The sequence below is a fragment of the Anolis sagrei genome, chromosome 1 (genome assembly GCF_037176765.1).
Source record: "Anolis sagrei isolate rAnoSag1 chromosome 1, rAnoSag1.mat, whole genome shotgun sequence".
Classification (NCBI taxonomy): domain Eukaryota; kingdom Metazoa; phylum Chordata; class Lepidosauria; order Squamata; family Dactyloidae; genus Anolis; species Anolis sagrei.
Genome location: NC_090021.1, coordinates 263,254,656 through 263,273,587, shown reverse-complemented (window position 1 = coordinate 263,273,587; position 18,932 = coordinate 263,254,656). Strand labels below are relative to the sequence as shown.

Here is an 18,932-nt window from a genome sequence, read left to right as displayed (position 1 = left end):
GCACAAATTTCACAATCTAGAAAATTCTTACATCCTTGAATAGGAATCTCACACAACTCAGCTGTCTGTCTTAGATACTGCCATGACAAATGACCCATTTTCCTGTGAAATTCATGAATACATTTGTCGTGTAATGGCCTGGGATTATCAGGTATCTGCTTAATGCAAGCAGACACATTTGTAGCAGACTTTAAAACAAAAAATCCCTTTTCTTGTCTCAGTTGCACTTCATTACCTTGAAGATCAATTAGCATAGACTTTTCTTTCTTTAAAGACACCTCAAAACCTTCATCCAAAAGTTTGTTGACACTGAGAATATTATACATAATTTCTGGTACATAGTACACATTCTCAAGAGTACATTTCAGACTGTCAATATAAAGATCACCACAAGAAAATACTTTAACTTTTCTATCATCTGCCAAAGAAATAAAGTTTATATCAGAGTCTCTCACATTTGTCAACAGTTCTATAGTTTTTACCAAATGCTGAGAACAGCCTGAGTCAATAATGAAAGAGTTCATTGTATCCTTCTTAGAGGTCACCAGGAAAGCATGCTGTAAGTCCTTTGAAGAACTAGGTCTCTCCACTTGCTTGTTTCTCCATTGTCCTGGATTCTGTTTGCAATTCTTAGCATAATGCCCTTTCTTTTTACATTTAAAGCAAAAATTAGCAACACAAGCAGTGTCATTAGAAGCAGTCCCAGAACTTGAACTCTTCTGCATAGGAGCAAAACTTCTCAATTTGCGTTGAGCTTCAAATTCCATAATTACCTTTGAGCCACTTGATTGTCGTTGAAACATATCTTTAAACAGATTCCACGCAGTTTGTGCATGAGGAATATTATAAAGGTGAACCAACAAAGAATCTGACACAGACAACTGAAGAAGCGCCAAAGCTCTTTCATCTTTTTGTTGATCCGCAGGAGTTAGTTGAGCTGGCAAATTCTCAATTATGTCCCATAAATTCTGGGAAACAAGATAAGCTTTAAATCTGATGCTCCAACTGAGCCAGTTACTATCAGATAGTTTATCAAAAGGGAGTGAACCAACTTGAAGAGGCGGCAAAGCCATTTTGGTATTTCACTTTAAAGTCCCAAAGTTCCAGAAACAAATACTTACTGCACCAAAAAAGAAAGGACCCCCAGTATACCCGGGTTTCAGCCCAGCCAATTTATATTCACTTCTTCAAGTAAAATTGGCTTCTAGCAGTCCAATATCTTTCAAAACTTTGCAGTAATTCTCTGGAATTCAAACACAGGGTCTGACTCACAAACTGTTTGCTTCTTCTTTTGGCTTCAGAAACATTTGCTGAAAAAACCTTTTGTGCAAGGCAAGACAGGAAAGCAACATAGTTGGCCCTTGCTGCTCAGGCACGTAGAAGGCAAATTCTCCAACATAGCAAGCCATAAATCTTCTTGATTTCACTGAAGGCAAATCTTCCAAGGTTTAGTGTTCAGCAGCAAGCTATCACTTTAAACCTCGCTGCTCACCAAAGCAGCCAGGAGCAGAAGACTAAAAAATGCCTTCAAAAAACTTCTTAATGTTCCACCACATATTTCAAAAACAAACATTACCTCAGACACGTGGATTATGCAGCGTTCTGGGCCCATAACCTGTCAGCAGAGTTATAATATCAAATAAAAAAATAACAATACTACAGCAGAAGCTTACTTTATTATAGCTTCATAGTGGAAACTCAGAAATCAGACATCAGACCCTAAACAAAAACCTCCAACCAAATCCAAGACCAATACCTAAAGACTGCAGGCAGATGCAAACCATTATAACAGCAGCCATGAGATCCACCTGCACCCAATTGACCAAACCCAAACCACAAGCATTTCAGCAATTAAAGGCACAAACTTACTTACACAAATATAACCAAATACATACAATGAACAATATAATTTTGCACATTTTACAATACTTCTAACAAGGTGCCAGGTAAAAAGAATGCATGCTGGGAAGGGGAGCCAGTGGGTAGGAAGCCACCACCCATAATAATTTGATTTCAGGCCCCAAAACGAAAGAACTGAAAACAACCCTCCCAATTTTGGGAGGCTTACAAAAATTGGATCGAGGGCCCCAACAAAAGCCAGGACACAAAATGGGACAAGGTTTCCCTTGAATGCATATGTCTAGGAGGGAGAAAATACTGTATTAGACTATATGTAGCATGCTCAGAAACTTTTGTTTTTGATATGACAAAACTGCAAGCAGCTAATAGGATGGTTTTATTTATTATTCAGTTTATAATTGTTTGGCCATAACTATAAGTAAACAAAACAATGACATTCAGCAGAAAATGATATATATATGAAATTTGAGTAAGATCACAAGTAAGAATCTGATAACTGGATGCATATTGCATGCCAAAGATGAGTGCAGAGTTTAGAAAAATATGCATTTAAAATGCATCAGACTCTGCTAGCGTAGATGCTGTCTGGGGTAGTCTGGAGCTGTAGTTTAAAATATAACTTTTTCTGAAATTCATACTCTCCCCTAACATAGAGGACAATTGCTTCCCAGCCTTAGATGAAAAAGTTCACCTAGAACTGTCAAGTACAATTCTGCTCAGCCTTCAGCCCCATTAAGTTCTGAGGAACTGAGTCCCAGGTGGGTTTGCATGAAGCCTGTATCCAATGATGTTCTTACCCCAGCTAAAAAACTAGCTGTGCTGCCAGTTGTATATTTTCAAAATTAGCACATAGATGGTGTTCGAAAGAAGCTATGTTGTACAAAAAGTTATAAAAGAAATTGCACAAGAGGTTGTGAAAGGCCTTGCCAAACTGCTTGCACAACTGGTTGCATAATGGTGTATCCCAAAATAACTGATTCAGATTTTAACTCCTCCTTCATTATGCTGGACCTATGACTTTAGCCATAATTCTTTCCTGGACTTGTATTAAAGTGATCGAAATATGTGCATAAAAAGCAATAAACTGTATTAGTATCAATAATATTTTTAAAGTCTAACAGCAGATGAAATCTGTGTTTTGCTAAGAATGGAGATTTTGCTCCTTTATTCTACAGACTGAATCATAGCTGTGCATGGTGCTTTGTTGAAAAATAATCCTACCCATAGGACAAACTGCAGCATTTTCTAACATTATGATTGTCCCTCCATTGTCATCTGGTGCAGCGTAAGTTTTGAGTCTTCCTTAGGAACTGTCTTCCTGTTGGTTCTTTTGCAGGCAGATGGGTCTGCTCTCAACCAATACAGTGGAAACAGTGGTGGTGATATCACAGTCAGTAGCTGTTCCAGCATGGCCTGATTCACAGCTCCCACTGCAGCAAAGACCACCATGATGGTAGTCTATTCCTTGTTCTGACAGTGATTTTATGGGGGAAAAATAATGCATGAAAATGCAATCACTTTCCTAAAACACAATGAGGTTTTCAATTGCATTGCTGTGTATTTGTTACTGCTTCCATTGAATGTATCCTGTGCCTTTTACAGTAGCCAGGCAGGTAACGCTTGGTGTGCAGATAGGAAAAAAATCCCTTACATATTACCTCTGGATTAGGCAGTTGGTGAAATAACCCCAAGAAGAAGTTATTTCCAGTGACTGCTATACTAGTCATCTATAGTCAAGTACCTCTGATTGTGCTGTTCTCAATAGTTAGAAATGAGAGAGATCTGATACTAGCCTTCCTCATCTTCTACTGTATTCTCTGTTTACTCCCTAAAAGTAATTGCAAGGTATCTGAATGAAATACTTATCTGTATTTGCAATATACAATAAAGCAAAATGTACAATGGCAGAACAGTGTTAAATGAAAAATTAAAAGTAGTCTCACCACCAGCAGCAAAAGCATATGGTATGTATTGTTTAAATTGATCACAGCTATAATATCCAGTTAATTATTTTTTTGGTGGATTAAAAATCCACAATTAGTCTCCAACAGGAATTTTAATTGCAATACATCTGAATATAAATGTTTTTTGAAACAGTGTCATAATTGATCATCACAAAGAACATGTTTTAAGTATATAAAGCCAAAGACTCAGAAAAGAACACGTTTTTCTATTATGTTGTCCTTTGTGGTGGGCTTGCACATTATTTAAAAAAATGAGGCACATTTCTCTCCTTTGGAATAGTTCTTCTGTTGATAAGCAAACACATACATATTAATAAATTGAAACAATATCATAACAGCCTTTTAAACAGGGACTAGACGGCCATCTGTCAGGGGTGCTTTGAGTGCAATTTTCCTTCTTCTTGGCAAGAGGTTGGACTGGATGGCCTACGAGGTCTCTTCCAACTCTATGACTCTATGAAATTAAATATAAATGCCTTTAATTGGGTAAGAGCTTTACAATTTAGATAAAAGCTATGGCGAGGTTTAGGTTTAACATAAATATGTGGTATGTCTTTCTACATTCAAATGATAGATAGATAAATGAAATATCCATGAACAGTTGACTTGAATCTAGGAAATTGATAGAAAACAGAGACCTACAGAAGATAGCAAACATTTGGCAAAAATTTGAAAACTATAGCATTGTAATTTTGTTTTCCTCACAAAATGATTGTGAATGGACAAGAAAAAATAAATGTCACAACAGTAAATTACAGGAAGTGTTATTAAACATTGTCCTTCCACCAGAGGGCACCCTTAGTAAAACATTTTAATCACAAGGAAGCAATGCATTTAGAGTACAACAATGGGCGCAATATTTATTAAACTTGTTGGTGAACACCCTATCTTTGTAGGAATGCATTGTTCAAGATACAAATTCAGACCAGTCAGAGTTATAGATATATGGTATCTATATTCATATAACTACAATATCAATGACATCAAATTTAATTAGAAAAGAGAAATGTTCCTGAAGAACTTAAAAAGTGAAGGAGTCACTTTTGAAATGTAAACTCTTCCAGTGCCCTTCAGGTCTTTTGTCTTCTCTGCCTTTTATCTCACCAAGTTACCAGCTTTGCTACCATATGATATATTGAGAACTACTCATCACACTGGAGAAAGAATCCACTCTAAACCTGGTTTCTGCCTCCTGCAGAATTTTGGGGTTTGTAGTTTAGTGAGGCTGCTAAATGCTCCTCCCTAAACTACAAACCCCAGAATTCTGTGTGAGGTAGGAACCGGATTTAGAGTGGATTCATTCTCTAGTGTGATAAGACTACATTTCAAGCACAAGAAGCATGAGGGTTTAAAAGGGTTTAAAAGAGGCGGTGGTCTCTCCTTTGCTCAAGAAACCAGATTCAGATCCCTCGGCTCCCTCCAGTTACCGCCCAGTTTCAAATCTCTCGTTCCTGGGCAAGGTAATTGAGAGGGCAGCAGCAGAGCAGTTGCAGCAATTCCTAGACGACACAGCCGGACTAGATCCCTTCCAATTCGGCTTCCGTGCGGGGCACGGGACAGAGACTGTGCTGGTCTCCATCACGGATCACCTTCGATGCCAGCTTGACCAGGGCGGGTCAGCGCTGCTTGTGCTATTGGATCTCACAGCAGCATTTGACACAGTCGACCACAATCTCTTGACCCACCGCCTTGCTGTTGCTGGAATCAGGGGGACAGCTTTAAACTGGCTGTCCTCCTTTCTTCACAACCGTGGACAGCGAGTGGAGAGGGGAGGCCTGGTCTCTGAGAGGTCCCCTCTATCTTGTGGGGTTCCTCAGGGGGCCATTCTCTCCCCTCTGTTGTTTAACATCTATATGCGACCACTTGCTCAGCTGGTTCGAGGTTTTGGGCTTGAGTGTTATCAGTATGCCGATGACACTCAGAAGGCTGACCGGACTCTGTACCTGATTGTTTCCATCAGTGCCTCGAGGCCGTTACTGGATGGCTGCGTGCCAGCAGGTTGAGGGTGAATCCAGCAAAGACGGAGATCCTATGGCTGGGTGGACCGGGCAGTGGGGACATCCATCTGCCCACCCTGGATGGCGAGGCGTTACGCCCGTCATCATTGGTAAAGAGTCTGGGAGTCCTTTTGGACCCTCTGCTGACAATGGAGGCCCAGGTCTCCGTCGTGAGCAGAACCGCCTTCTTTCACCTGCGGCAGGCTAGATGGCTGGCCCCCTACCTGTCCAGGGACAACCTAGCTACGGTGATCCAGGCCACGGTCATCTCAAGACTGGACTACTGTAATGCCCTCTACATTGGCCTCCCTCTGTCGGTGATTCGGAAGCTCAAGTTGGTACAAAACGCAGCTGCTCGGCTTCTTGCGGGAATTCCGATGAGATGCCACTAGGCCTGGGTAACAACGCAAAAATTTGTTTCTAAAATCGATTTGTATTTGGGGGGTTTTTTTGTTTCGATATTTAAAATAATTACAAAATTTTCCTTTTAAAAAGTTCGATATTTACGAAATTTCGTAAATGGTAAAAAATTAACGAATCGATTTCCGAAACAATAACGAATTGATTTGTTAATGGCGGACGCGACCGTGAAATACGCTAAAAAACCTCCAAAAACTTCTGAAGCTTCCCTCTCCCTCTGTTCTTGACTGTTGGTGTGATATTATAATTTTTTTTCACTAATTAAACCATAAAACTGGCCCAGACATGCGGAAATAATAACGAAACGACCTCGGAACAATAACGAAACGAATACAATAACGAAACACGAAGCATTTACAAAACGTGTTTAAAAATTCGGTTTTTTTTAATGATTGCTCCAGAATGGTTTGTTATCGTTTTGTAATTGGAAAAAATAACGAATTATTAACGAATTACGAATTAACGAAACGAAACCGCCCAGGCCTAGATGCCACATAACACCAATCTTACTACAGCTGCATTGGTTACCAGTTGAGCACCGGATCACTTTCAAAGTGATGGTACTCACCTTTAAGGCCTTGCATGGTCTGGGGCCAATGTATCTGAGGGATCGTCTCACCCCCTACCAACCCCAGAGATCCCTCCGTTCTGAGGACCAAGATCTATTGGAGGTCCCCAGTGTCAAGACCTTGCATCTAACGGCAACCAGACACAGAGCCTTCACAGCAGTGGCGCCATCAGTCTGGAATGCTCTGCCACCTGAGGTTCGTGCCCTGCGGGACTTACCAGCTTTCCGCAGGGCATGTAAGATATACCTGTTCCGACAGGCTTTTAATGTTTGATACTGTTGTTTTTAAATTGTTTTAAATGGCTTTTAAACCTTGTTAGATTTTAGCTATTCTTGTAAGCCGCTCCGAGCCCCAGGGGAGTGGCGGCATATAAGTTTAAATAATAAATAAATAAATAAATAAATGATATGCAATGTGGAAAACTCACACTCATATTGACAGTTTTTTAAAAGCTGAATCAATATCTATGGGCAACGTCCTTGCAGACGGCCAATTCTTTTACACCAGAAGCCACGTGCCGTTTCTCAAGTAGCTCCTGACATGAAAAAATATATATCTATGGTCTACTTCCAACATTGCATGAGCAGATACAACAAGGTGTTTTAATCCTCTTTAATTTTCCGTCTTCAACTGGAGAAAGTGGGAATCATTTCCATTTGTGGCATTCATTTTTCTGGCTTCCTGATATCATTGGCCATGTAATATGACGGACTTATAAAAAATCATTAGTCCTATGGTGTGAGTTTGATAATGAAAGAGAAATTATGTAACCTTGAAACATAGGCCCCCTTCATCTCTGTATTATAGTTCTCATAACAAACCGACAACTCGCTGCTTTGCTTCCCTACATGCCCAATTTAGTAAGGTATAGGTGTCTTTTTCCTTGGCAGGAAGCATCCATTTATTTTTGCTCCACTGCAGTGAACGCTGTTGAAATGCGCGGTGGCGCTTGCACTGCGCAACTGGGTCAGCCTATGCGTCAGGAAAAGGAAGAAGAAGAAGAAGAAGAAGCCAAAAAAAAGTGTGTGTGTGGGGGGGGGGGGGAGATTGAGCCAGACCTGGGAATCCAAAAGTTAATTGTCAGCGTCTCGTAAACCCCGGTTTTCTTGGCGAAGAAGGCTGCTCCCTGGAAAACCTGGAGATGCCGACCTTGACTCGGCTCCTCGTTGGTTTCCATGGCACCCAGTTTTCATTGAGTTCATTGCAAGGAGTCCGCCCAATTCCCTGGGAAACACGATGGTGGAGGGAAGCTGCCCGTCTGCGCTCTCCGTGGTGCTGAAAACAGGCAGGCAGGCGCGCGCGGTGGGAGTGAGTTGCTGTCCATGGTGCTGAATTTACTCGGGAAGACAAGCGAATTGGACAAGAGCGCATTTGGGGTGACCCTTCCCTATACACACACCCCAAGCCTACTTATAATCTTGTTTCCAACACTGGAGCATATGTCTTCTGTGTTGCGCACCAAACATGAAAAAGTGTGAATGCTCCTTTCCGAAAACTGATCACAACAGTCTCAGAGAGTCACCCAAACTGGAGTGAAACAGGCCCTGGGGAAAAGGTTTGTATTTGCCCTTTTTGGGAGGGAAATTCCGCCTTTGACGGCTTTCTGTAGGAAAAGATTCAGCACCAAGCCCGGATCGCATGTCTCCTCTGGAAGCTTCCTCAAGGCTCTTGTCTCAGTCAAGCTCCCCATGGCTCCACCTGCACTTTGGGATGGAAGTGCCTTCAAGGAGACCTTGGAATTGAGCGCACGACTTCTGGTCCGTTAAGAAAAACCCGTGGGCTGCGGGCAAGACACGCATCCGCCTCCTCGTTCTGGTTCAAGCCCCTCTGCCTTGTGTACACGCGTACACACGTACACCGAGTCGGTCTCTCCTCCCCTCCACACCCGTTCGGTCTCTCTCCGTTCCACTCACACATACACACGCACGCACGCGCGGAAAGGACTCACACGCAGGCAGACACGCGCACACGCTCGGTCTGGATGCACAGCCAGAGCCATTTTTTGGAGAAAAGTTGGACATGAAGCCAATATGAGTCACCCTCGCTGCCTCTAACGGGAGCACCAGTCGAGTCGACCGAAGGAGCGGCCGTGGAAAACCTTCCCAGGGATGGAGTCGCTAAAGCAGAAGGTGCTGACCCCGGGCAAGGAGGGGCTGAAGAACCTCGCCGGGAAATCGCTGGGTCAACTCTACAGGTAAGGAACCCCATTCTCCTGGGGTGGATTCGCCCCCCACCCAACCATTGGTCGAATCAAAACAACATGACGACCATTTCATAGATAGATTTAGATCAATATCTGGTTCGAAGCTCTGTCTGCGGTCCTTTGGATTTTGCAAGACGGTGATAATCAAGGCTTTGGTTCTATAATGACAAAAGCAATGTTTAATTTTCATCATATTTCCTTCTGAACAAGGTGTGAATTATTTCAGTGGCAATTCCTTGTCTATGTGTCCTTAGAACACCCCTGAAATGACGCCAGCGGTAGGTGATTCTTTCCTCGGTGTCTAGGGACCTGTAGATGCGGATTAAGAACAATATGGACTTCATTTGAGTGATTTCAGAAATAATTTATTTTATTTTAAGTTTGCCATATATTTATTTCGAAAGACTTCCGACCCTATAAGCAGGATTTTCACTCTGGACCCCATTCCCTTGAACAGTCGCTCTTCAGACGAATTCAAACATGGGGCTGCATGAATAATTGATCGCCTATCGAATGTCTTCTCTCTGGTTGTCTGGGGCAGAACACTGAGGGGAAACCAAAACCAAAGAGCATGAAGGGAAACGGGTCCTCCTACCGAAAACCCATTGTAACCCCAATACAAAGATGTACCTACAGAGGGGAAAGGGTTGAAAACGAACCTCGAAAGGTGTACATTCTTCGAGGTTGGTGAGGCTCCAACGGGGAAACACTGCAGGCTTTCCACTGGACTTGTCTTTGCCAGTCCAACCCGTGGCATCGCAAAAGGACGAGAGAATGTTGCATCAACATCATTTCCATATCGTTTGGTTAAAAAAAGAAATCAATATCAACCTCCCCCTTGGGCTCAGAGAGAATTGGAGGTTCATACTGATTCAAGAAGGTCACCTTTGGTAGATAAGAAGGAAAATTACCCTAAGATGCGACAGTCCTAAGCTTTGTTAAAGCACACCATCTGAGGTTGTTCCAGCTTTATTTTATGGAACCGTAAACTGGGCTTTTATTCAATTATGATCCAAACAACAGGCAAGGATTTCTGTCCCATTCGGTTTCTCTACCCTACCCCAAGCCAAAAAAAGAATCCCTCCAACATGTTTACCATCATGGACACCCACGTAAATGGATGGGGTGGGAGGAGAGAAGGAAGAAATAGGATGAGAGCAAAGTGTAAATGTGTTTTGTAACTGAATTCCACTGTTTTCATCCTGAATAATTGTGTCAGTTTGCCTTCGATTAAATACTAGATATTGTATTACTGTCAGATATAACGTTGAGTGAATATCTCGTGTTGCTGAGAGATCTGTCTTCCAAGAAAAAGAGGACTCCTCCTTTTCTACCCTTCATTTTATACTAGGGCGACCTTTTCGTTGTTCACCATCTCCTGCGTTGCTTTGTTTCTCCCATTAAGGAGGAATCAGTGTTGGGAGGGTTTTTCCTGATCTCAGAAAAATCTTCCCTTGTTACATTTCTAAAATAAAATCTCCCCTGTTCCTTATGATATTGTCTGATGGGACTGAAATTGGTTCCTAGATATTCTGCCTTGCACAATTCCTCAATACATTCTTGTCATCCATTATATCAAGTGGAAGCCAAATTTTTAGTAAAGGAATCTGCGAATGGGTTGTTATCTCAATTGGCACAAGATAGAATTGGAATGTCTGGAGGGAAAAGAAATGGCATTCAGGAAGCAAATGCAGACCATCTCAATCCTAAATCGTATATATGTGCATGTATGTGTGTACACACACACACATATAGTTTAGGATTGAGATGGTATATATATGCAAATGCAGACCATCTCAATCCTAAATAATTGTGGGTGTGTGTATGAATTCGGATTGAGATGGGCTGCATTGGCTTCCTGAAGCATATATATATATATGCAAATGCAGGCAATCAATTCTATCTATCTATCTATCTATCTATCTATCTATCTATATCTCGTTCCTGTTGTTGAATCCGAAACTGTCCTTCTTGTATGTACTGATTTCCCGATCGCACAGAGTTATTTAAAAGGTGGGAAAAATCACCCAAGAGGGAGGTAGGGAATGCAAATGTGGACAGAACTCGATCCAATGTCCAACTGAAGGATCTCGCGATCCAATTTCCAGGCCTTTTTTCCTGGTGAGGATTTACCTCTACTGAGAAGACTAGAGAAATTTGGCGAGAGGAACACAATAGAAAGATGTCACGTGAATGAGAGGTGTATTTTGATCTCTTACCGTTAGATAAACAGGAACAAACAACCGTGGAGTGTCAGCCCAAACCTCAGCGACATTTTCCTTAAGGTTAAAATGTCGTGATTTATTTGCTTAAAATACCTCTATATTTTCCAAGTGGAATGGGGGAAAGCTTGGTATAACAACTAATAGTTCTACCGGGAGGAACTAAATCGATTTTGGTTGCCAACGGCAGAGGAGAAAGCCCTATTGCATTCACTTGCTTCCAAGTAGTCCTGGAAAAGGGTGCGTTGCTAGAGTTCCTCGGGATCTTTGAAAAAAAAAACACTTCTGTTGTCTTTGGAAGGTATTCCTGGGAGAATATATTCGAAAATCACTGTCGCTGAAGTGTAGGACTGGTTTTTCTGACCGAGAAAGGCGGGAGACAGCCATTTTGAGCTGAGGAAAACCATCTAGCCAGCCGTCTGCCTTTGAAAAGCTATGTTTCTTCCTTTTCAACGCCTTTCCCTTGTTCAGGGGATCGTCATATAATAAAATAACCTAGCCTTCCCAACGTAAAAGACAAGCGATACTTTATTTATATTGTTTAAAGAAAAGAATCTGCCATCTCTTCCCCAACATGGCGTCTCCGCCATCCTAAAAGACGCAACGCGCCTTGAGTGACATTTCATTCTATTGTCTGTAAAACTGGAGTACATATATACATGTTTAATAAGGGTGAGTGTGCGTGATGGATCTCAAGCGTGCCTAAGACAGCGTTCACAGGTGTGTGGGTTGCGTGTGGAAAGGAAATACATTCTGTACATGTCCAAAGGCACCCTTGCCTTGATCAGCCCACATATCCCTGTGTGGTTTATCCTTGGCGAAAGAAGTCAGGGCTAACTAACGCCTGATTCCGACTGGGGTTAACCTCGCTGGGGCCAATCCCCGGTCACTCGGAACAGATCCCCAGCATAGCCCTGGGTCACGGGGTGAGATCAGCCCCGGGCAGTGCCTTGACTGCGTTGTCTCCTTTGCAGAGTCCTCGAGAAGAGGCAGAAGCCCGGAGACACCATCGAACTGACGGAAGATGGCAAGCCCCTGGAGATGCCCGAGAAGAAGGCCCCGCTGTGCGACTGCACCTGCTTCGGGCTGCCCCGCAGGTACATCATCGCCATCATGAGCGGCCTGGGCTTCTGCATCTCCTTCGGCATCCGCTGCAACCTCGGCGTCGCCATTGTGGACATGGTCAACAACAGCACCATCCACCGCGGAGGGAAGGTCATCAAGGAGGTGAGACAGGCCTCCTCCTCCTCCTTCCTTTTCTCCTTTCTTCTCCTTCTCTATCCTCTCCCTCCTCTTCATTTCCCTTCTCCTTCTTCCTCCTCCTCCTTATTCTCCTCCCCTTTTTCTTCTCCTCCTCCCCCTCCTCCTCCTTCTGCTCCTCCTTTTCTTCTCCCTCCACCTTCCCCCTCTCCTTCCTCTCCTTCTTCTTCCTCCTCTTCTTCCTCCTTTTCCACTTTCCTCTTCCTCTTCCTTCCCTCCTCCCCTTCCTCTCCCTCCTTCTTCTTTCCCCCCTCTCCTGCCCTCCTCTCCTTTCTCCTCCTCTTCCTCTTCCTCCGCCTTCCTCCTCCCCCTTCCCTACCCTCTCCCCCTCTCTACCCCTCCTCTCCTTCTTCCTCCTGCTTCTCTACTTCCTCCTCTTCCACTTTCCTCCTCCTCCTCTTACTCTTCTCTTCCTCCTCCCCCTTCCTCTCCCTCCTTTTCCTTTTCTCCCTTTCCTCCACTCTTTTTCCTCCTCCTCCTCTTCCACCCTCCTCTTCCTCTTCCTGTTAGTCTTCCTCCTCTTCCTCCTCCTTACGCTCCCCTTCCTCTCCCTGCTTCCCCTTTCCTCCCTCTCCTGCCTTCCCCTCCTTCCTCCTCCACACTCCTCTTCCTACTCCACCCTCCTCTTTCTACTCCACCCTCTTCCTCCTCCTTTCCTCTTCTTCCTCTTTCCCCTTTCTCTCCCTCCTCCTTTCCCCCCTCTCCTCCCCTTCTTTGCTTCTTCCTCCTCCTTCTCACTCTCCTTCCTCCTCTTTCACCATCCTCTTCCTCCTTCTCCTCCCCTTTTTCTTCCTTCTCCTTCTCCCCGTCCTCTTCTCCCTCCTCCTCCTTTCCCTCTCCCCTCCTCTCCTTTTTCTTCCTCCTCCTTCTCTTTCTCCTCCTCTTCTTCCTTTCCCTCCTCCTCCATCTTTTCCTCTTCCTTTTCCCCCTCCCCTCTCTCCCTCTCCTTCTCCATCCTCCCCCCCCCCCTCCTCCCACGATCATGACTTCCAAACGCCCTTCAGGCTTCCGGGCATCCATTTTAAAGAGAACACTTGAGCTATGGCAGCTCTGACTAGCAGCTACTTCCCCATTAGTTGAACTTCTAATCGTGGACCACGGGATAGAAGGGCGGAGAGGATAGACCCTTCCCAAACTAGGCGAGGTGGGAGGAGAGTTGGATCCACAACCGAAATAATCTGGCAAAATCGGAATGCCAGGATTCCTATGTAGTCCTATGTAGGTTTCTCAGGAATTATCAGCCAATGCCCTAATAACCCATGGAGCACTTTGGGGAAGGGGAGGTCAGATGTTTAACCTTAAACCATAAACAGAACAGAACGAAAAAGGAGTCGAAAAAATACATTATGGTTTGCTCGAGCAATGTTTTTTTCTTTTTCTTTTTATATCCTCTCTTCTTTCCTGCGGCTTTCCCCTATCCATTTCCTTCCTTTCCCTTCCTTTTGTTCCCATCCTCTTGACTACTTCCTTTTTTAAAAAATCCCATTTTTCTTCCAAGGAGTTCAGGCTGACTAGTCGTTCTCCCTCCCTTCTTTTCCACGTGATTTTCACAATAGTCTTATGGGGTAGGTTAGAGTAAGTGAGAGAAAGAGGTCCAAGGTCTCAATGACTGAGCATACATCACTCAAACTCCTACTAATATGACACCCAACGACACCTCAAATCTGTCAGTTACTTCACCTCATCTGAATTTCTAATCGTGGAGCCCGAAACAAAGGGGCGGAGAGGAGAAATAGACCCTCCCAAGAGAAGCTAAAGGGAAGGGAGTTGAATCCATGAGGAAATAAACTGGTAGAAGCAAACGTGGTTGAGCCTTCTCAGAAATTATCAATAAGTGTCCTAAGCGATCGAGCGCTATAAAATATCAAGACACCGGTTGTTGCTAAGCTCCACCCAGGAATAATAAAGGCTACCTTCCATTTATCCTATCTGTGCACACTGATTTGCTCTCCTTGCAAGCATCGCCATGTAGGGGAGATTGAAGAACAGCGCTTCTCCCCATGTTGAGTCCTCCACGTCTTCAAAACAGCCTCAACTCTCAAGGCCCCAGTTTCCAATGAATGGGACTTCAATCCCACCCTCATATATCCTGACTCAGTCTAGACCACTGATTGGAGTTGCCATGTTTAGTCTTGTCTGTTTGAGGATTTCCAACAAAGGATTCCCCCAGGCAGGAAGCAGCCAGGCTTTCAAGCTGCAAGGCTATTCAATCCTAATCAAGCTGGCCAATTGCAACATTCACACACAGACAAGAGAGCTTTTTTTTTCCTACCCTGGACATTCCACAGATATATAACCCCATCCCCTGCCTAGTTTCCAACAGACCTCACAATGCCTGCCATAGATGTGGACAAAACGTCCACTGGGACTGTGGCACAGCTGGCTGGGAGTCAGCTGCATTAAGATCACTACTGAAAGGTCACGAGTTTGAAGCCAGCCCTGGTCGGAGTGAGCTTCCGACCATTTGTGTAGCTTGCTGTCAACCTTTGCAGCCTGAGTGACAGTTGCATCTGTCAAGTAGGAAATTTAAGTACCGCTTATGCAGGGAGGTTAATTTAACTAATTTACAAAACCATAAAATCTCCAGCATGCAAGCAAAAGAATGAGGAAGTACTCCATTGGTGTCACAAGTGGACAGTGAAGCGACAGCTCCCCTGGTGGCCAAAATACCCTCATGAAACTGGAATGTTTAAATATCCTCTGTGTGTCTGTCTATATATGTTGCGTGTCTATGACACTGAATGTTCGCCATGTTATATGTACATTGTAATCTGCCCTGAGTCCCCTGCGGGGTGAGAAGGGCGGAATATAAATACTGTAATAAATAAATAAATAAATAAATAGAATGCTTCTGGAACATGGCCATACAGCCAGCAAAACGCACATCAACCCAGACTTTCATTGGGTTTTCTTAGGCAATGAATCCTCAGAGGCCCTTTTGCCAGTCCCTTCCTCTTAACATATAGCTTACACAGCAGCTGGTTTTCATTGGTTGTCTCCCATCCGAGTACTAACCAAGGCTGACCCTACTTAACTTCCAAATTTAGACAGGATCTGGCGCCTTTAGGATACTTAGACCCGATATAGACAACTGCCCTATATTCTACATTTGTGAAGGTTATACAGGTTTCGAAACGGGTTCTTTTCCGTTTTTTTGCTTTTGTAGAATTAACATTGTAGAATTAACGCACGTTGACGCCACTCTAAATGGCATAACTTTATGCTGTGGAATCCCGGGAGTTTTATTTGGTGAGGGACCAGAAGTCTTTGGCAGAGAAGCCTGCAAACCTAGAAATACTACAACGGCGCTGATTCCATAGCATTGTGCCATGGCAGTTAAGGGGGGGTTGCCAAGCTGCATTCAGTGTACAGTATGGATGGACCCTTGCCCACTTTCCTTCTGTCTCAGAGGCGATCTCAAACACGAAATCTGTTTTCGTATGTTACGTGGCAGCTTCTGTGCTCCTGATCCATGCCACAATCGATGAGGGCTAGATCTTAGATAGCCTCAAATCCCCCTTTTAGAACCTTACACTTCTTTCCACCAAGCAGCAAATGGATTCCCTCACAAAGATCTGGAAAGTCTTAGGTTCATTTGGAGACACTGGAATTAGTAAGATTCTGATGTAACTGTCCTCTTGGTTTCATTCTGAGGTATCCTGGGATTTGCAGTATGGAAAGGAACACTGGGGACTAGTTTGGAAAGAGGGCTCAGGTCCTGCTCCAAACTACAAATCCCAGGATGAAACCATTGCAGTTGAAGTGCTATTAATTCCTCAGCGAGGGCTATTATTGCCAGGGCCATTTCCAGGATTTGATGACAGCAGGTGTTTTAATATCCTACCTACTCATTAGTTTTAATACTCTACCTACGCATTTGCTGAGTCTAGCGCTGCAAAGCTATACCCCTTGTCAAAACTCATCAACTCCTGGAAGATCCTTGTCAACAGAATTGTAATAGGAGCGGGTCTCTGTACCTATATAAACACATAAACACCTTTCTAGCCAAAGAATTAAAGCGGTTTGATACCACTTTAACTGTCAGGACTCTATCCTGGGAGTTTGATGCAGCACCACAGCTTTCCGGATGAGAATGCTAATCTCTCCTCTGTGAACTGCAATTCCCAGAATTCCCTGGAACGTAGGCAATAGGCACGGAAGTGCTTTCCAGGTGAGAATTGTAATCATTTGAACTGCAAATCCCAGAATTCCCAGGAATGTAGTCATGGAAGTGACAGTAGAATCATAATAGTGCACTTTATTTATATTCCGCTGTATCTCCCCCATGGAACTCATAGCGGTATAATTGTTGATTATGATACATTCTAGGTAAAATGTAAAATGGAAACAATCTGATACCACGTCACTGCCATGGCTGAATAATACTAGAGAATCATGGGCGTTGTAGTTTGTGAGGCAGAAGCACTCTTTGGCAGAGAAGCCTAAATATCTTGTAAGAACACAATTTCTAGAATTCCATTGCATTGAGCCCTGGGAGTTAAAGTAGTATCAATATACATTAATTCCATTGTGTAGCTGTGACCTAGGTCACAGTGTCTTTAACCTATTTTCCGAAACTCCCCCTATTTCTGCAACAACAACAACAACAACAACAACAACAACAACAACAACAGCAACATGAATTGTTCTGGTGGATAATGTGTTGTCGAAGGTTGTCATGGCTGGAATCACTGGGTTGCTGTGAGTTTTCCGGGCTGTTTGGACATCTTCCAGAAGCATTCCCTCCTGACATTTCGCCCACATCTATGGCAGGCATCCTCAGGGATTGAGGGATCTGTTGGAAACTAGGCAAGGGGAGTTTATATGTGTGTGTGTGTGTGGGGGGGGGGGGGGGATGTCCAGGCTGGGAGAAAAAAAACTTGTCTGCTTGAGGCAAGTGTTAATGTCGCAATTGGCCACCTTGATTAGCATGGAATGGCTTTGCAGCTTCAAAGCCTGGCTGCTTCCTGCCTGGGGGAATGCTTTGTTGGCATTGAATGTTTGCCATATGTGTTGAAAACCGCCCTGGGTCCCTTTGGGGAGATAGGGCGATCTACAAATAAAGTTTGTTGTTGTTGTTGTTGGCACTACAAACTAATTCAACCAGAGAATGTCCAGGGTGCGAGGAAGAACTATTGTCTCTTTGAGGTAGGCGTGAATGTTGCAATTGGCCACCTTGATTAGCATTTAATGGCCTTGCAGCTTCAGTGCCTGGCTGGTTGCTGCCAACCAGGCATTGAAGCTGCCATTACATTAAATTGTCATTGTTGATATCCTCTGTGGATCCGGCAAACTGTGTCCATTGATGGAATAATTGGCGACTCCATTTAGACTGGCATTTTTCAGACATCTTCAAATCCGACCCTGCTTTTGATAACAAGTTTTTTTTCTTTCCTTTTTTCCTTTCTTCTTTTCTTTGCGGGAGAAGAAAGCGAAGTTCAACTGGGACCCAGAGACGGTGGGCATGATCCACGGCTCCTTCTTCTGGGGCTACATCATCACGCAGATCCCGGGGGGCTACATTTCATCCCGCTTGGCGGCCAACAGGTAAGGGAACCACGGAATCTGTGTGTGTGTGTGTGTGTGTGTGTGTGTGTGTGTGTGTGTGGATTACCCGGAGTTCCTAAGAAGGGAGGGCAGCATTAATAAGAGGCCGCAGAGTTGGGCATCTATTCTGTGGGTTCAGATTGCCAGGAGGTTCATTAGAACAGCTTTGGTGAGCAGCCCTGGGGCTGGCCAGATCAGGAGTCAAAAGGAGGATGCCCAGAGATGGCAAGGAAGGAGAGGTCAATGTGTCACCTGACTTGCCCTGGGATTACCCCCTTCCCATTTTGCAATAGATAGAAAACGTTCTCTCTCCACAGCCAGGACAGAGAATATGTGCAATAACAAAGAAAGGGGGTGTCTTTCTTGGAAAAAGCAACCTTTTGCAAGCCTCCTATACTAGTTCTTTGTTATGTATAATATAATTAAGATTGCTTACTTTATTGTGTGTAATATATTGGTATGCAATTTCCCCCTTAACTCTATGTTGTTAGAGGTTGTGGGAGGGACTACAGATCATGTGACCCTGATGTTCAGAGTGAGACTCCATTTTAGAATGAATCAGAAATCAGTTGGAGTCAGTTGAGTCTGTTGATGTCTATTAGAGCAGGAGTATAGTCAGTATGCTCCAGTGAGATGTTAGTTAATATAGGAGTCTGTTTGCAACAGATGCATAGTACAGTATAGTACAACCACTTGAAGTATAGCACGGTATAGTATAGTTTTAAGTATATCAGTTTACATGAAACTAATAAGAATGTTGCAATTGGTTACCTTGATTAGCATTGAATGGCCTTGCAGCTTCAAAGGCTGGCTGTTTCCTGTCTGGGGGGATCCTTTGTTGGGAGGTGTTAGCTGGTCCTGATTGTTTCCTGTCTGGATTTCTCCTGTTT

At 43.7% G+C, this 18,932-nt stretch overlaps 1 protein-coding gene across 1 annotated transcript in view; it reads left to right on the top strand.

Annotated features, from left to right (window-relative positions):
* The first annotated feature begins 7,886 nt into the window (after positions 1-7,886).
* Positions 7,887-18,932, top strand: part of SLC17A6 (solute carrier family 17 member 6) — a 53,771-nt gene continuing 42,725 nt past the window's right edge. The window contains exons 1-3 of the mRNA XM_060765819.2: positions 7,887-9,004; positions 12,210-12,462; positions 17,924-18,042. Of these exons, the coding sequence (XP_060621802.1) occupies positions 8,919-9,004; positions 12,210-12,462; positions 17,924-18,042 (458 nt within the window). The 5' untranslated portion in view covers positions 7,887-8,918. The remainder of the gene's footprint in view (positions 9,005-12,209; positions 12,463-17,923; positions 18,043-18,932) is intronic.